The 14,677-nt window shown below is 42.7% G+C and overlaps 2 protein-coding genes across 2 annotated transcripts in view; one reads left to right on the top strand and one right to left on the bottom strand.

The window, feature by feature from the left end:
* Positions 1 to 976, bottom strand: part of TMEM209 (transmembrane protein 209) — a 42,881-nt gene extending 41,905 nt beyond the window's left edge. Inside the window, exon 1 of the mRNA XM_010378781.1 lies at positions 859 to 976. Within this exon, the coding sequence (XP_010377083.1) occupies positions 859 to 861 (3 nt within the window). The 5' untranslated portion in view covers positions 862 to 976. The remainder of the gene's footprint in view (positions 1 to 858) is intronic.
* A 2,722-nt stretch (positions 977 to 3,698) lies between these two features.
* On the top strand, positions 3,699 to 13,424 carry SSMEM1 (serine rich single-pass membrane protein 1). The gene is made up of 3 exons (XM_010378782.2): positions 3,699 to 3,926; positions 9,662 to 9,716; positions 12,579 to 13,424. Exons 1-3 carry the CDS (start codon positions 3,744 to 3,746, stop codon positions 13,073 to 13,075), a joined length of 735 nt encoding a protein of 244 aa, XP_010377084.1. The 5' UTR covers positions 3,699 to 3,743; the 3' UTR covers positions 13,076 to 13,424.
* Positions 13,425 to 14,677: the final 1,253 nt, after the last annotated feature.

Here is a 14,677-nt window from a genome sequence, read left to right as displayed (position 1 = left end):
TAGTAGAGATGGGGGTTCAATATCTTGGCCAGGCTGGTCTCGAACTCCTGACCTTGAGATCCATCCGCCTCAGCCTCCCAAAGTGTTGGGATTGCAGGCGTGAGCCACCGCGCCCAGCCGTGGCTGGTTATTTAAGAACAATTTAATACTTCCAATACATAAAAATGTCTTTATTTTGTAATTTAAGGATTGGTGATTATGTCTGGAAATACTTTGTATTTTGTTTTTGGGGTATGTTACAAGGACTAGGCAGAAGGCTAATTTCAGAAACTCAAAATATCAAGTTTTGGGAGGCTATATTCCGTATTTCCTGTAAGTCATAAGGACTCTTCTACATCCTCATGCAGACGCCATTGCTATCTAAACAGCTCTGCATTTGGACGGCTGTACTCCAGGGCTCTCCCTTTTGTGTGTGGATAAAGGATAAGGATTTAAGTTTTAGAAGGGCACGTACTCATGATGGGGTAGTGAGGGGAGTGAGAGGGTGAGAGGGGAAAACGTGCATTGTTTTGGTCCACATTTGGGATTTATAATTCCTTTCTTCAGCTAGGCTCAACTCTTACAGACAGTGCAAAATTTGTTCCAGCGACAAGGAGTTGTATCCCATAGGGGATAGAGCAATAGCCTTCAAGCCACTCAGCCCCCGCGTCCCAATTTCCCAGTCCAGAGTTTCCCTCCCCGTCTCCTCGGCACGAACTTCAGCAACCCTATTGCTTCTTTCTTCCCTTCCCCTAGAGAGGCGGGACGCCTAGTCACATCCCCCCTTGGCTAAACCCCGAACAGATCAGGAGGCGCGGAACTCCCACAACCCGCGTGGATTCCAAAACAGGAAGCACAAACATGACCCCGAAAACGCACCATGTCCTCTGGCCGGAAAACGGACTCCCGCCACTCTCTCTGGGCATGCGCGAAGCCAAGGGCAAGAGGGAGGTGACCGGCAGGCCGCTCTAAAGTTACCGGAAGAACTGGGCAGTCTCTTCTCGCGAGAAAGGGAGGGGTCGCAGGCCCTGGCTCTAGCAGCGTTACCAGGGAAACAGGTCTTGGTTTTGTGGCTCCCACTCAGCTGCGGGAGAAAGCTAAGCAGCAAAATTCAGAGAACCCGCAGTAAAAATAATTATAACGAGCTGAATTTTGTATCTATTAATATAATTTTAGCTTCCGTAGGGCATTTATGGACTCACATGTGTAAACTGATTAAGTAGGGTGGCTCACCGTAGGATAGAGTGGCGTGATAAAGTGGCCAGACACCATCAGTGACAAAGTATTTCTTTCTTTCCCCTGTGCTAAAACATCTGTGTCAAGAGTTCTGACCCCATGTAAATTTTTTTTTTTTTTTTTTTTTTTTTTTGGTAGAGACGGGTTTTCGCCACGTTGGCCAGTCTGGTCTCTTATCTCCTAACCTCAAGGGATCCTCCCGCCTCAGCCTCCCAGACGCCTGCCGGCCTCCCACTGCCTTTTGGGATTACAGGCATGAGCCACCGTGCCGGCCTGAATTCTTTTTTTTTTTTTTTTTGAGACGGAGTCTCGCTCTGTCGCCCGGGCTGGAGTGCAGTGGCCGGTTCTCAGCTCACTGCAAGCTCCGCTTCCCGGGTTTATGCCATTCTCCTGCCTCAGCCTCCGAGTAGCTGGCACTGCAGGCGCCCGCCACCTCGCCCGGCTAGTTTTTTGTATTTTTTAGTAGAGATGGGGTTTCACCGTGTTAGCCAGGATGGTCTCGATCTCCTGACCTCGTGATCCGCCCGTCTCGGCCTCCCCAAGTGCTGGGATTACAGGCTTGAGCCACCGGGCCCGGCCTTCTGAATTCTTAAATAATCTGTTTCATAGGGTGTAGCTGTAACAAGCACACCCAAAATTTGTTTTATTGAAGTTGCTGGTGGTTTTGAGATTAAAAATAATAACAACACGTTTTCCTATGTATTTTTTGGAAGAGCTTCTCATCCTGAGGAAAAGGTTGGGCTTTGTTTCATTTAGCACAAGTGTGCCGCTGAGCGAGGTGCAGGGATATAGAAAATAAGAGCCCCCTGGTTACTACCCAGAGGAGCTCAACCCCAGCAGAGGCCCAAAGATGCATTTCGAAGGCAGGTGAGGTGGGTGCAGTGGGCCCCAAGGAGGCACGTACAGCCCAGCCCCAGCTCTAGCGAGCCTCCTGGAGGAGATGACGCGTTAGAGAGTCAACAGCCAGAAGCCCAGGGCCTGGGGATTTGTTCTGAAGTGTGCCTCTAATAAAAACATTAAGCCATGTCACAATAAGCTACTGGATTATTACATCACGTATGCCCAATGGCCAAAGTTTTTCCTAAAATGATCCTAAGGTTAATACCGCGTGGTATTGTATATTAATGAAAATCGGCAGGTACCCTGTGCTCTTAAAGAGCTAACTTTTTTATTTAAGTTTTATCATTTTTAGATTGCTTTAGCAGCAATGTTGTTTTGCTCTAGTTTTAGATTTAGAGATGAACTAACCTGAAAATTGTTCAAAGTGAAAGGGCTCAAGGTACAGTCAAAATTAAAATACCAACCGGACGCGGTGGCTCACGCCTGTAATCCAAACACTTTGGGAGGCCGAGGCGGGCGGATCACGAGGTCAGGAGATGGAGACCATCCTGGCTAACACGCTGAATCCCCGCCTCTACTAAAAATACAAAAAATTAGTCGGGCATGGTGGCACATGCCTGTAATCCCAACTACTCTGGAGGCTGAGGCAGGAGAATTACTTGAGCCTGGGAAGCCGAGGTTGTGGTGAGCCGAGATGGTGCCACTGCATTCCAGTCTGGCCGACAGAGTGAGACTCTGTTAAAAAAAAAAAAATAGTAATAACAATAATTAGAATACCGGGTTCCCACCCACTCCGTATGTGACTTTCCTAAGAAGAAATTGTATGCATGTGACATAGTTCATAGTAGTTCATAACGGGCACATCTGTGTTTTTCCCTCTTCATGTAATCTATAAACTTGTGCATTTATTCAAGGCTTAAAAAAGAACACTACTGACCAAATGACAGTGAGCATTATGTATTAGGGCTGCCATAACGAAATATCATAGACAGGTGGCTTAAACAACAGAAATTATTTTTTTTTTCATAATTTTGGAGGCTGGAAGTCTAAGATCAAATTGTCAGCAGGGTTGGTTTCTCCTGAGGCAGGTCTCCTTGCAGACGGCCACCTTGTATTGTGACCTTGATTTCTGTGCTCGCGAATCCTTGCTGTCTTTTTATAAGGATACCAGTTGTATTGAATTAGGGCCCTACCCTTATGGCCTCATTTAACTTTAATTACCTCCTTAAAGGCCTGGTCTCCAAATAGAGTCACACTGGAGGTGAGGGCTTCAACGTATGAATTTTAGGGAACACAGTTCAATCAGTAATACATTAGAACTGTCTATGATAATTTGCAATGGCATGATACATATAAAAGAGTCTGAATTAAAATGAGTGGATACAATAAACACTTAGATGTAAAGATAGGAAAATATAGTATATACAAGTTTTAGGGAAAAAAATTAAGGCAGAATGCACCATATTGAGGTATGGGGGAAAATACCGTAAACATTCACAGAAGTAATTTGAATAAGCCTTCCACAAACTTAGAAATCCAGGAAGCATTTGTCAGTTCCTAGAACAGTTGCTTATTATATGTCATAATAAGTTGCCAAGGAAATTGTCATACATCATAGAGGGAGTGAAGTAGTTCCCAGTCATCTTTATCCCTTTGAGCGTGGTTTATTTTTTGAGCAAGGAGTCATCATGGGAGACCTTTTTTCCTTATTTTGGGAGGTAGATCCTCCCCCCATACCTTTAAATTGTGCCATTCCAAATCAAGATTATGAATGCCGGAAGGATGACTCTTGTGGGACCATAGGGAACTTCCTGCTTTGGTATTTTGTCATTGTATTTGTCCTGATATTCTTCTCTAGGGCTTCTGTCTGGGTAGGATATCTTTTTTTCATTTTAAATAATATGTTTACTGTACACTAGGAAAATTTCCATAAAATACATTTACTATACTTTGATGAAACTACTTTTAAAAGTTGTTTGGTTTTAAAAAAATGCAATCTTATTCTGCAGAATCTGGGAATATGGAAAAGGATGAAGAGGAAGATATAAAGCTACAGTTATCCTCTTTCCCAGAGAAAACCACTGTTAACATTTTGGAGTATGTTCTTCCAGTTTGTTTTTTTTCCTCTCTCTATCCCAATATATATCTCTCCATTTCTTTGTCTTTGATCTTACATGGTTGGCATTATATTGCATATATTTTCATATCCTGCTTTTTAAGCTTAATAATATATCGGAAATACTTCTCTAAATTATATTCACTCAGCAGCACTTTTAATGACTGCATAATTTTCTGTCTTTTGTTTGCACCAAAAAATTCTGCAAGTTTGAAATATTCAGATTGTTTACAGTTTATCCATATGCTATGTAATGCTGGCATAAACCTCCCTGCTGGTTAATGACTTCCAAATCCCTTTTCTAGCCATGTGATTCTAATCAAAGATACAAAAGTTGTCATATTGATAGGATACATGCTGTAGGATTTTGGGGTTTTTAAAATGAGGCAATACACTTTCTGCACAGAATAAGATGCAGAGCTAGACTAAACAGAACTAAAGTCACCACTAAAATGCCATCGTCTTAAGAATGAGATATCCTACTTTATCAGGAATGTGATGCTTCCAACATATTATGAGTAACCAAGCTCTTTTTTTTTTTTTCTTGAGATGGAGTCTCGCTCTATCACCCAGGCTGGAGTGAAGTGGTGCAATCTTGGCTCACTACAACCTCCGCCTCCCGGATTCAAGTGATTCTCCTGCCTCAGCCTCCCTAGTATCTGGGACCACAGGCGCAAGCCAACACGCCCTGCTTATTTTTGTATTTTTAGTACAGATGGGGTTTCACCATGTTGGCCAGGCTGGTCTCAAACTCCTGACCTCAAGTGATCTACCCGCTTTGGCCTCCCAAAGTGCTGGGATTACAGGCATGAGCCACCACGCCCAGCGGTAACCAAGCTCTTATAATTTGCTGACATGATATCCTTGCTGGTCATTAATTCCAGGCTGATGATTAAGAAAACCACCATCAAGTAACATTATAGCCAGAGCCCTGTGCTGGCAGTGGTCAGTAAGACTTAGTGCTCTATGAGCTCTGGATGGGGTGGAGAAGGTTTGTTATGTCCATGCCAGCTGGATTCCATTCTAATAATCAAAGACTTTTTGATAACCACCACCTCCTGGTGAAGAAGAGCTTTCATCTAAAGTCTAAATGCTTCTTAAGGTAAATACTTTGCCAAAAGGAGATTTAGAATAGTGATAACTTATATGTGTCTTAGACTCCCTAGCTAAGTATATTGAATTTGTCTGGCCTGGCAAGCAAAGCTACTTTAGAAAATTAACAAAAAAATTGAAATTGATCAGTGGCAATTTCATCATGAATTAAGAGGTCTAAGCTATTTTTTTTTTTTTTCTTTTTGAGACGGAGTCTCGCCCTGTCGCCCAGGCTGGAGTGCATGGCATGATCTCAGCTCACTGCAACCTGTGCCTCCTGGGTTCAGGCGGTTCTCCTGCCTCAGCCTCCTGAGTATCTGAGATTACAGGCGTGCGCCTCCACGCCCAGCTAATTTTTGTATTTTTGGTAGAGACAGAGTTTCACCATGTTGGCCAGGCTGGTCTCAAACTCCTGACCTCATGATCCACCCGCCTCGGCCTCCCAAAGTGCTGGGATTACAGGTGTGAGCCACTGCGCCCGGCCCAGTCTAAGCTATTTTTCTGCTCCCTTGCTTGCATCAGCTCTCGGGAGTCATGCAGCCTTGAGCTTCCAGGACCTCAAGAGAGCACGTGGTCCAGCCTCCTGTTTGTAGGCAAGTAAGTTATCATTAACCCTCCCCCACCCATTTTTTATTGATAAGGCCCAAGGAAATTAAGTGACTTGTCCAATGTCACAAAAGTGTTAGTGACAGAAGAGGAACATACCCAGATTTCCTGTCAAATTATTTGTTTGCATCAAAGCATAGTCTGAAATGTCCACTTAGATCTACTCAGTCCTGATTAAAACCTTAATTATGTTTGAGGTTTCATCTTTCACTTTGTACCCTTGTGACGGCTACAATCTGCTGGGCTGCTTCTTCTGAAGGCTCCCAGATTTGAAATCTGAGAACGATATGAGAGCTAGTAAAGGAGGATGGAATTTTTCCTTCACTTTGAACTTCTTCGTTTTCTCTGCTAAACTTTGAGACTTTATTTACAAACTTTGAGGTAATGGTAAAAGCGCGATGGAAATGTGGTAATTATCCTCCAACACGAAGCACACTGATTTCCTCTGAATTTGCCACTTTTTAAAGCAGCATTCACCCTTTTGCTTTCAGACTATAAATACTATATTTAGTTTATATTTTTATTTTATGTTTATTCATATTGTTAGTGTGGTATTTTTCTGGACAATAGCAATCCATACTCCTTATTTTGTTTATGTGAAAACTGAGCTTAAGAGGTGTTAAGTGGCTTGGAAAAATCAGAGTTGTTAGTGGCAGAAAGAGAGCCACGGCCCACATTTTCTACTCTGCCCCTCAGGGCAGGCACTCCTGCTGTTTTCACTCGCTGAGTCACACACAAAGACAGTTAATAAAATGCTTTTCATAACCGCAGTTCATATGATCCCACCTAGTTTAATGCAAAATCTTTCTTTTGATTTTGTGGTTATGCTTTGATTTGACATCAAATGTGAGAGCTTTCTGTGGAAATGATATAAACCTAATAAGTGTTTTTAAACACCTTCTCCCGTCTATTACAAAAGTACACATTATATAGAAAATGTGGAAATTATAGGGCAGAAGACAAAACAAAATAAAAATCACTCCAGATTATGTAGAAATAACCAACTACTGTCAACTTTTAGGTTTATAAACTTCCAATTCTTTTGGGTTTTTTCCTTTTCTATAACCTAATCTAAGTGATACATATTAAATTTAAAATATTTAAGCCCCTTCCAAAAGCATTTTTTAGAAAGTGGTATCTTTCTTTTTTTTTTTTTTAAGACGGAGTCTCGCTCTGTCACCCAGGCTGGAGTTCTGTGGCGCGCTCTTGGCTCACTGCAAGCTCCACCTCTCAGGTTCACGCCATTCTCCTGCCTTAGCCTCTCAGGTAGCTGGGACTACAGGCGCCCACCACCACGCCTGGCAAACTGTTTTTGTATTTTTAGTAGAGACAGAGTTTCACTGTGTTAGCCAAGATGGTCTCGATTTCCTGACCTTGTGATCCGCCCGCCTCGGCCTCCCAAAGTGCTGGGAGTACAGGCGTGAGCCACCATGCCTGGCCAGAAAGTGGTATCTTAAAAGAGAACTCCACTTTCAAGATTTTTGGAGAATGATTGCTGTAACCCAGAAAACAGAAAGGCACCTCATTAAAGATGCTTGCCTACCATTGCAGAGATCAGATATTAAGAAAAGAATGAGCCGAGGATCTTAGATTGCAGTTACAAATACCCAACTATGGCACTTTTCATTCCAAAGAAACTGGACTTCCACATAAATTCATTTTTTTCCTAATTGTAGACAATTTGAACAAATTGGGAGAGAAAAAGTCCATTTCTTTTTTTTTTTTTTTTTTTTTTTTTTTTTTTTTTTTGAGACGGAGTCTTGCTCTGCCGCCCAGGCTGGAGTGCTGTGGCCGGCTCTCAGCTCACTGCAAGCTCCGCCTCCCGGGTTCACGCCATTCTCCTGTCTCAGCCTCCCGAGTAGCTGGGACTACAGGCGCCCGCCTCGTCGCCCGGCTAGTTTTTTTGTATTTTTTAGTAGAGACGGGGTTTCAGCGTATTAGCCAGGATGGTCTCGATCTCCTGACCTCGTGATCCGCCCGTCTCGGCCTCCCAAAGTGCTGGGATTACAGGCTTGAGCCACCGCGCCCGGCCCTGAAAAAGTCCATTTCAACACTTAAAGCCAACCATAGCTATCATTTTTATGCTCCTTAAAGTCTTTTTTTTTCATATTTTAAGCTAATTTGTGCTCATGCTGTATATACAAATTTGCATCTTGATGTAATACCATACCCAGTATGGTAGCACACTTATTTCCTCATACTATGACATACCTTTATTATAATTTTACAACTGTTTATTATATAATTGTACCATAATTTACTTAAACCATTGTCTACTTTTGAATTTTATATTACCGTAATTATACTGTGATGAATGTTTCTGTGCACAAAGCTTTCTTCTGAGGGTTATTTCTTGCTGATAGATTCCCGGAGAGAGAATTATATGTCAAAGGCGTTAATGAAAATTTCTAGTTTTTGTTATTTTCTGAAAGGGTTGGTTTATATCTGTGTCTTTTGGCAAAATCACTTTCAGCATCAGAAAATGGGACACTAATCTGAAAAATGGGACAAATATATTTATGGAGTATTGGGGGGCAGAATATTTGAAATTGGAACTATTCAAAGAAATCCATTTCTTCTGGTTGCCATATTCACAAATAATATATCATGATTACATTTTGGAGGAAACTTTCGGAGGGATTAAGGAGATATTAAGTTCATGAATTCAGGTACAGATCTTTGTGTATGGTAGATGTCTTCTATCTTAAAGAACTATCAATAATGTACCCTGATCAAACATCCTTTAAAAACTAAACTAATCTGGGCCGGGCACGGTGGCTCATGTCTATAATTCCAGCACTTTGGGAGGCCGAGGCAGGCGGATCACCTGAGATCAGGAGTTTAAGACCAGCCTTATCAACATGGAGAAACCCCATCTCTACTAAAAATACAAAATTAGCCGGGCGTGGTGGTGCATGCCTGTAATCCCGGCTGAGGCAGGAGAATCTCTTGAACCTGGGAGGCAGAGATTTCAGTGAGCCGAGATTGCGCCATTGCACTCCAGCCTGGGCGTACAGAGCAAGACTCTGTCTCAAAAAAACAACAACAAAAAACTAAACTAATCTGAGTACTATCAAAATTTTTTAAACACTATTTCTCTGTAATGTGAATGGGTACAGGAAAGCTTTATAAGCCATAGCTCCTTATCAGTGCTATTTTCTCTCAAGTCTGTTCCATTTTGTTTGTTTCAAAACATTTTGGTACATTCTGCTATCGAAGCATAGTCTTAATGGGAAGTGGAAGTAGGATCACTATAACAGGAACTCGATACATACTGAATTAGCTTATTATTTAACTCAGTAAGTACTTGTTTAAACTGAATGTTTAAAAGTAGACATTGTCAGGCCAGGCCTGGTGGCTCACGCCTGTAATCCCAGCACTTTGGGAGGCCAAGGCAGGCAGATCACTTGAGGTCAGGAATTCGAGACGAGCCTGGCCAACATGGTGAAACCCTGTCTCTACTAAAAATGCAAAAATTAGCCGGACATGGTAGTGGGCACCTGTAATCCCAGCTACTTGGGAGGCCGAGGCAGGAGAATCACTTGAACCTGGAATATAGAGGTTGTAGTGAGCTGAGATCATGCCACTGCACTCCAGCCTGGGCAACAGAGTGAGACTCTCCAAAAATAAACAAATAAAATAAAATAAAATAAAATAAAATAAAATAAAATAAAATAAAATAAAATAAAAATCAGACATTGTCAATGGGCCTTGGCAATAGTGTTTTATAACAAGTACATACTATCATAAAACAACTGAGATCACTCTTACTAACCTATGTTTCTGAAACAGATGTCTGAGGATAAAAAGGATGAAGGCAGTGGGACAAGTACTTCAGTAAAGAAAGGTGAGAACCAGTGCCTATTTGGTATTGGGCTATGAGGGGAAGAATACGTGTGGTGTTGCACGCCTGTAGTCCCAGCTACTCAGGAGGCTGAGCAGGAGGACTGTTTGAGCTAAGCAGTTCAAGACCACAGCTTGAGCAACATAGTGAGACCCAGTATCAAAAAAAAAAAAAAAAAAAAAAAAAAAAAAGAAAGAAAGATGAAGAAAGAAATTTGTGCTGAGTGTGGAAAGCAAACAACAGAGATGAACAGCTTAGAGCATTGTCAGACTTTGCACACTAGAGAAGGCCCATTGGGATTGGGTGAGTTTTTGCTTTTGGACTCCCTAGTGCAGAGGGACAGTTTAGCTGCTTAGCAAGAAGCTATGAATTACTGGGAGGTGGAGCTCAAGTTCTTTTTTCACTCCTTAGCACTCTCCCTTCACATTGCTTGCCCTTCCCACACCCTCATTGTTAGTGCTATTACAGGATTATGAGCTGTCTATGACATCTTTTTCAACAACCTATAAGCAGTGGTGTGCTGGTAAATGGCTCTCCAAAACTCCTGTGTGTACATATGCTTACTAAAAATTTTACTGATATAAAGGTTGCACGTCATCTCAGCACCCCCGGAGGCTGAAGTAGAACTGCTTGAGGCCAGGACTTCAAGATCAGCCTAGAGAACATAGCAAAACCCTATCTCTTAAAAAAAGAAAATTAGGGCCAGGTGCGGTGGCTCACGCCTGTAATCCTAGGACTTTGGGAGGCCGAGGCGGGCGGATTACGAGGTCAGGAGATCGAGACCATCCTGGCTAACATGGTGAAACCCCATCTCTACTGAAAATACAAAAAATTAATCGGCCAGGCACGGTGGCTCAAGCCTGTAATCCCAGCACTTTGGGAGGCCGAGACGGGTGGATCACGAGGTCAGGAGATTGAGACCATCCTGGCTAACATGGTGAAACCCCGTCTCTACTAAAAAATACAAAATACTAGCCGGGCGAGGTGGCGGGTGCCTGTAGTCCCAGCTACTTGGGAGGCTGAGGCAGGAGAATGGCGTAAACCCAGGAGGCGGAGCTTGCAGTGAGCCGAGATCCAGCCACTGCACTCCAGCCTGGGCGACAGAGCGAGACTCCGTCTCAAAAAAAAAAAAAGAAAGAAAATTAGCTGGCATGGTTGTTTGCACCTGTGGTGTCAGCTACTTAGGAGGCTGAGGCAACAGAATCACTTGAGCCCAGGAGTTCGAGGCTGCCAGTGAGCCATGATCATGCCACTGCACTCCAGCCTGGGCAGCAGAGCGAGTTCCTGACTCAAAAAATTAAATAAATAAAAATTAAATAAGTAAATATATATCACACCATTTATAAATAATAAAATATACAATACTCCTTTTGGCCAATTTCATATAGACAACTGATTCTCACAAAACGCTCTCCTTGATTTTTGCCAGACCCTTGCACCTTAGCCAACCATGGCTGCAATTGATGAACAAGTATAGTTTCAGCGTGAATGTCATTTTCCTCTAAGCTAAGGAGTGAGATGAAAGCGAAGCAGAAGATAGATGTATGTTGGAACTTAACTTAGTTGTCAGTGACGTGAGTGACTTCTTTGCTGGAATGGATAATAGTTCTAAAATACTGGAAGAATATTTCCTCATTTTGCAGGGCTAGTCACAATGTAGTGGCTACAGGGATGACACTGGAATGTAATGTGCATTAGTAACATGTTCTCCATCATTTTCTTAAGCCTAGATAATCAACAAAACCATACATCAAGCCCTGATGTTTAGTGTTTGCTGATTTTCATGGTATAAATACTTTTACCAAAGCTGATTTTAAGCTACCCACAGCATGTCATTGAACATGGAGTTGGGAGGAGATGTGCAGTAGTGTATCCTTAACATAGAATTTCTGCCGGGCGCGGTGGCTCACACCTGTAATCTCAGTACTTTGGGAGGCCAAGGTGGGTGGATCTCCTGAGGTCAGGAGTTTGAGACCAGCCTGGCCAACATGGCAAAACCCTGTCTCTACTAAAAATACAAAAAAATTAGCCGGGCATGGTGGCATGTGCCTATAATCCCAGCAACGAGGGGGGCTGAGGCAGGAGGATCACTTGAACCTGGGAGACAGAGGTCGCTTGAACCTGGGAGACAGAGGTTGCAGTAAGCCGAGATCGTGCCACTGCACTTCAGCCTGGGCAACAGAGCAAGACTCTGTCTCAAAAAAAAAAAAAAAAAAAGAAAGAAAACACAGCATAGAGTTTCCAACATCCAAATACAACAGACATAAAAAACCAGAAGAGCACACAGCATAATCAAATGTAGTAAGATAATTAGGAAGTGATAGGTTTTGAGTATTTATTACCTCTATTTTTATTAATTGAATGTATTTTAAGTTGTTATAATTTAGTTTTTAATAATGGCTATGTTTAACTATCTCACAAAATTACTGAAAGTTTATCAGCTCTTCTGAGCGGGTACAAGCCAACTTCAGCACACCACTACATAAAGGAAAGATCCTTTTTAGTTCCTGCTCCCCAAATCACATTCATATACGTGCTTGAATCTTTAAGAGTTCAATTTTCAAAGGAAAAAAAGTGTTCTTCCCTGGAAAAGTTTAAAGATCTTTTCCTTTGATATTATGTTTAGCATCCACAAAACTTCAAAAGTGATATGTCAAGCATCTATCTAAGCTCTCTGGTCTGCAGGAGTTGGGATATGGTACTGGAAAATGCAGTCAGCTGCCAACACTTGCAGGTGACTGGAGAAAAGCAATGGCTTGACAAATGGCTACTAAGAGTGAGCTATATGTGCACAGGCTTCTTAAGTAATAGGAATTTATAGTAACCAACAATGTTACTAACTTGATATGTTTCATTGGTTGTTAGCAAGCAAAGAGACTTCCTACAAGTGGCAAAGCAAAGACGGTGCCTGGGATCCCTCACAGACAATGAAGAAACCAAAGCAGAGCCAACTTACTCCTGTAACCAACTCAGAAGCAGCTTTGGTCAATGCCTATCTTGAACAAAGACGAGCCAGGCGCCAGTCTCAGTTCAATGAGGTGAACCGGAACCAACATGACAGTGATACTACGGAGAGTGGCAGTGAAGAATCTAACTCAGAAGCCTCCTCATGGAAGGAGAGTGAAAGTGAACACCACCCATCACCAGACAGTATTAAGAGGAGAAAAACGGCTCAGAGGCAAAGGAATCTGGGAAGTTACCAAATGAGTGAAAGGCACTGCCTCCACTGCAAAGCCATGAGAACCAATGAATGGTTGGTGCACCATTCCCAACAAGAGGCTTCAGTAACACCGCCAATGAAAGGAGACAGTCAAGAGGAAAGTTCCATATCTGACATTAACACGAAATTTAGTAAATTTTGAATTTTATCACGTTCTTCCCTCACTTGAAGCCGAATGAAAGAGATGAATAAAACATGAAAAATCACCAAAGCTCTAGGTGAGGAAACTTTTACAGCAGTCTCTCCACCAACAAACAAAAACATACTTGGAACCCAAGAGGTGAAATCTCACACAATTCTTTGTTCAAAAAAAAGGCCATCGAATGTGTTTATGGCACCGTTAGAACACCGAAGATCTGTATCTGCGATGATTTTTTAATTTGAAATAGCACAAGACAGATACTTTGTGTCTTGAGTGTATGTATTTTGTTTATGTCTGTAATACGAATACGAAAGCTCTTTGAAAATATGTTATTTATGTTGAGAAACCACTTAAATGTATTCAGATGTTTTGCTTATCTGACTGACTGAATGAACTAGGTGAAGTTGGTTGGAATAGAATTGCCCCATCCTGTCTAGGTTTGACCCCATAAGAACTGTGTTGCCACACATGTCAGCTAGGGGCTAGTGTGGAAGAGAAGCCCAAGAGGCTGGAATAAGATCTGATTCCTGGAGTAGGGAGAAGAGGCAGCATGACCCAGAAGGCAGTTGGGCAGTGGGCTACCCACGGTTGTCTTCCAAAGTGCACGGCAAATGTTAAAGGAAAAATTATTCTGACACTTGTCAAAATGGTCAGGAGGACTTCATTCAAGACTCTGTTGCAATAGGGAGTAGAAATTGAGCTCCACTCTGAATACAACAAGGACAAGTGGGGATTTATAGCCAGGAGCCGGAAGAGGACATCGTAGGACAGGAAATTACTAAAGAGAGACGTCAAACATAGGGGGATTCCTGCTAAAGTGACCTAACAGGATTCATGCTAAAGGCAGGCCAAGGACTTACACATCAAAAGTGGAGAATGAAGCCAGGTGTGGTGGCTTACGCCTGTAATCCCGGCACTTTGGGAGGCCAAGGTGGGCGGATCACCTGAGGTCAGGAATTTGAGACCAGCCTGGCCAATGTGGTGAAACCCCACCTCTACTAAAAATACAAAAATTAGCCGGGTGTGGTGGCATATGCCTGGAGTCCCAGCTACTCGGGAGACTGAGACACAAGAAAAGCTTGAACCCAGGAGGCGGAGGTTGCAGTGAGCTGAGATTGTGCCACTGTATGCCAGCCTAGGTGATAGAGTGAGACTCTGTTTAAAAAAAAAAAAAAAGTGGAGGATGAGGAATTTGATTAGTTATTAAGGATGGGGAGACTCTCGATAAACCTATTCAGTAGGATTCTTGCCAAAATTGGGTTGGGCAGGTCAAAGACAGGATGGAGTCAAGATTGAGTCCTACTTAAGAAGAGGGCTCAGAGGAGCCTAAATAAAGTTTGGCCAAAGAGAGAGTCTTTGTCACAAGTTAGGCATAACCTAGGCATAGTTGGGGCTAGGTTTTCTAGTTAAGTGGGGCCCCCAGGTGTGGGGAATGTAAGCAGGCTTAAGTAAATGGGGGTCAATCTGGAGATCATCTTACCAGAATAGAAATGGGAAATAGGGTGGATGGCAGGACCCCAGCTGGGATAGAAAACAAGGCCCAGATCCCAGAGGAGAGGGCTGGCAAGCACAAGATGAAGCAGCAGGGACTCTTATCTTGTG

This window comes from Rhinopithecus roxellana, chromosome 6, assembly GCF_007565055.1.
Source record: "Rhinopithecus roxellana isolate Shanxi Qingling chromosome 6, ASM756505v1, whole genome shotgun sequence".
In the NCBI taxonomy this organism is placed as follows: domain Eukaryota; kingdom Metazoa; phylum Chordata; class Mammalia; order Primates; family Cercopithecidae; genus Rhinopithecus; species Rhinopithecus roxellana.
This window is presented reverse-complemented; position numbering and strand designations above follow the sequence as displayed.

Coding starts and splice junctions, on each gene's coding strand:
- SSMEM1 (XM_010378782.2), top strand. CDS start 3,744: ATGGGAGACCTTTTTTCCTTATTTTGGGAGGTAGATCCTCCCCCCATA. Junction 3,927..9,661: donor TCTCTAGGGCTTCTGTCTGG/GTAGGATATCTT, acceptor TTTCTGAAACAG/ATGTCTGAGGATAAAAAGGA. Junction 9,717..12,578: donor AAGTACTTCAGTAAAGAAAG/GTGAGAACCAGT, acceptor ATTGGTTGTTAG/CAAGCAAAGAGACTTCCTAC.